At 46.0% G+C, this 1,028-nt stretch overlaps 1 protein-coding gene across 1 annotated transcript in view; it reads right to left on the bottom strand.

Moving 5' to 3' along the window:
• Positions 1-1,028, bottom strand: part of LOC103265544 (D-dopachrome decarboxylase) — a 2,704-nt gene continuing 1,676 nt past the window's right edge. The window contains exon 5 of the mRNA XM_021715102.1: positions 1-107. Coding sequence (XP_021570777.1) covers positions 35-107 — 73 coding nt within the window. The 3' untranslated portion in view covers positions 1-34. The remainder of the gene's footprint in view (positions 108-1,028) is intronic.

Below are 1,028 nucleotides of genomic sequence, written 5' to 3'. Positions count from 1 at the left end.
CAGCTCACAGATGCCCAGGATTCCTCTATGCCAATCATAAAAAAGTCATGACAGTCCCTTTCTTGCCAATCTGCCAGGGCTCCAACGGGGAAAAGCGGATAATTATCCTTCAGGAGATAAGAGAAAAAGATGTCATTAGCTCTTCAGCCAACACCTCACCTTGCAAGACCCCTACCAGGTACTCCCACTGTGGGCTCTCGGGACAGCCTGTCTCAGCCCGCCAGGCATTTGGTAAGCCTGCTCATCCCAGCAATGATCTTCCTGGACCCCCACAGGATAGTGGGACTGTCAGGCATTGGATGATGACCGAACATCAGCATGGCCCACCCAGGACAGACCCTCAACACTGCAGCCTCAGTGTGTATGCTGCAAGTGCAATCATCTCTATTGGTCTGTGGACCCAGGGCAGCCTACCTCCTCCTGACTGCAGGCTCCCTAAGGGCATGCACAGTGCCTCAGTCAACTGTTTTCTCAAAGCCTGGCTCAAGGCCAACCACAAGGTGACCCCTGACTAATGTATGTGGAATGAACATGTCCCTCTCACAGAGGTGACAAGAAGTCTCCAGGGAAGAGCACCAGAGCCTGGTACAGCCTGACCGGAGGCAGAGGAGGGGTGTATGACAGCCTTTATCTTCCCATCGTAAAACAGCATAATGGAGATACCTACCTCATGGGGATGGCATATTTACACAAGGGGAGCATGGACAGAGCTCATAAGGATCAAATGGAATCATGTAGTAGGTATTTGTACATTATTTATTGTTAAAATTATAGTTGTCCCTTGATATTTGTAAGGAATTGGTTCCAGGACCAAGAATACCAAAATCCAGATACTCAAGCCCCTTAAATGGTGTATTTGCATATATCCTAGGTACGTCCTCCCATATACTTTAAATCATCTCTAGATTCCTTATAATACCTAATGCAATGTACACGCTATTTAAATAGTTGTTATACTGTATTGTTTCAGAGAATAAAGGAAAAAAGGTTGAACGTGTTCATATAGATACAATTGTCCTTTTTTTTTT

This window comes from Carlito syrichta, unplaced genomic scaffold (genome assembly GCF_000164805.1).
Source record: "Carlito syrichta isolate Samal-C Ts95f unplaced genomic scaffold, Tarsius_syrichta-2.0.1 Scaffold306643, whole genome shotgun sequence".
In the NCBI taxonomy this organism is placed as follows: domain Eukaryota; kingdom Metazoa; phylum Chordata; class Mammalia; order Primates; family Tarsiidae; genus Carlito; species Carlito syrichta.
Note: the sequence above shows the minus strand (reverse complement) of the source record. Positions and strands in the feature narration are given on the sequence as shown.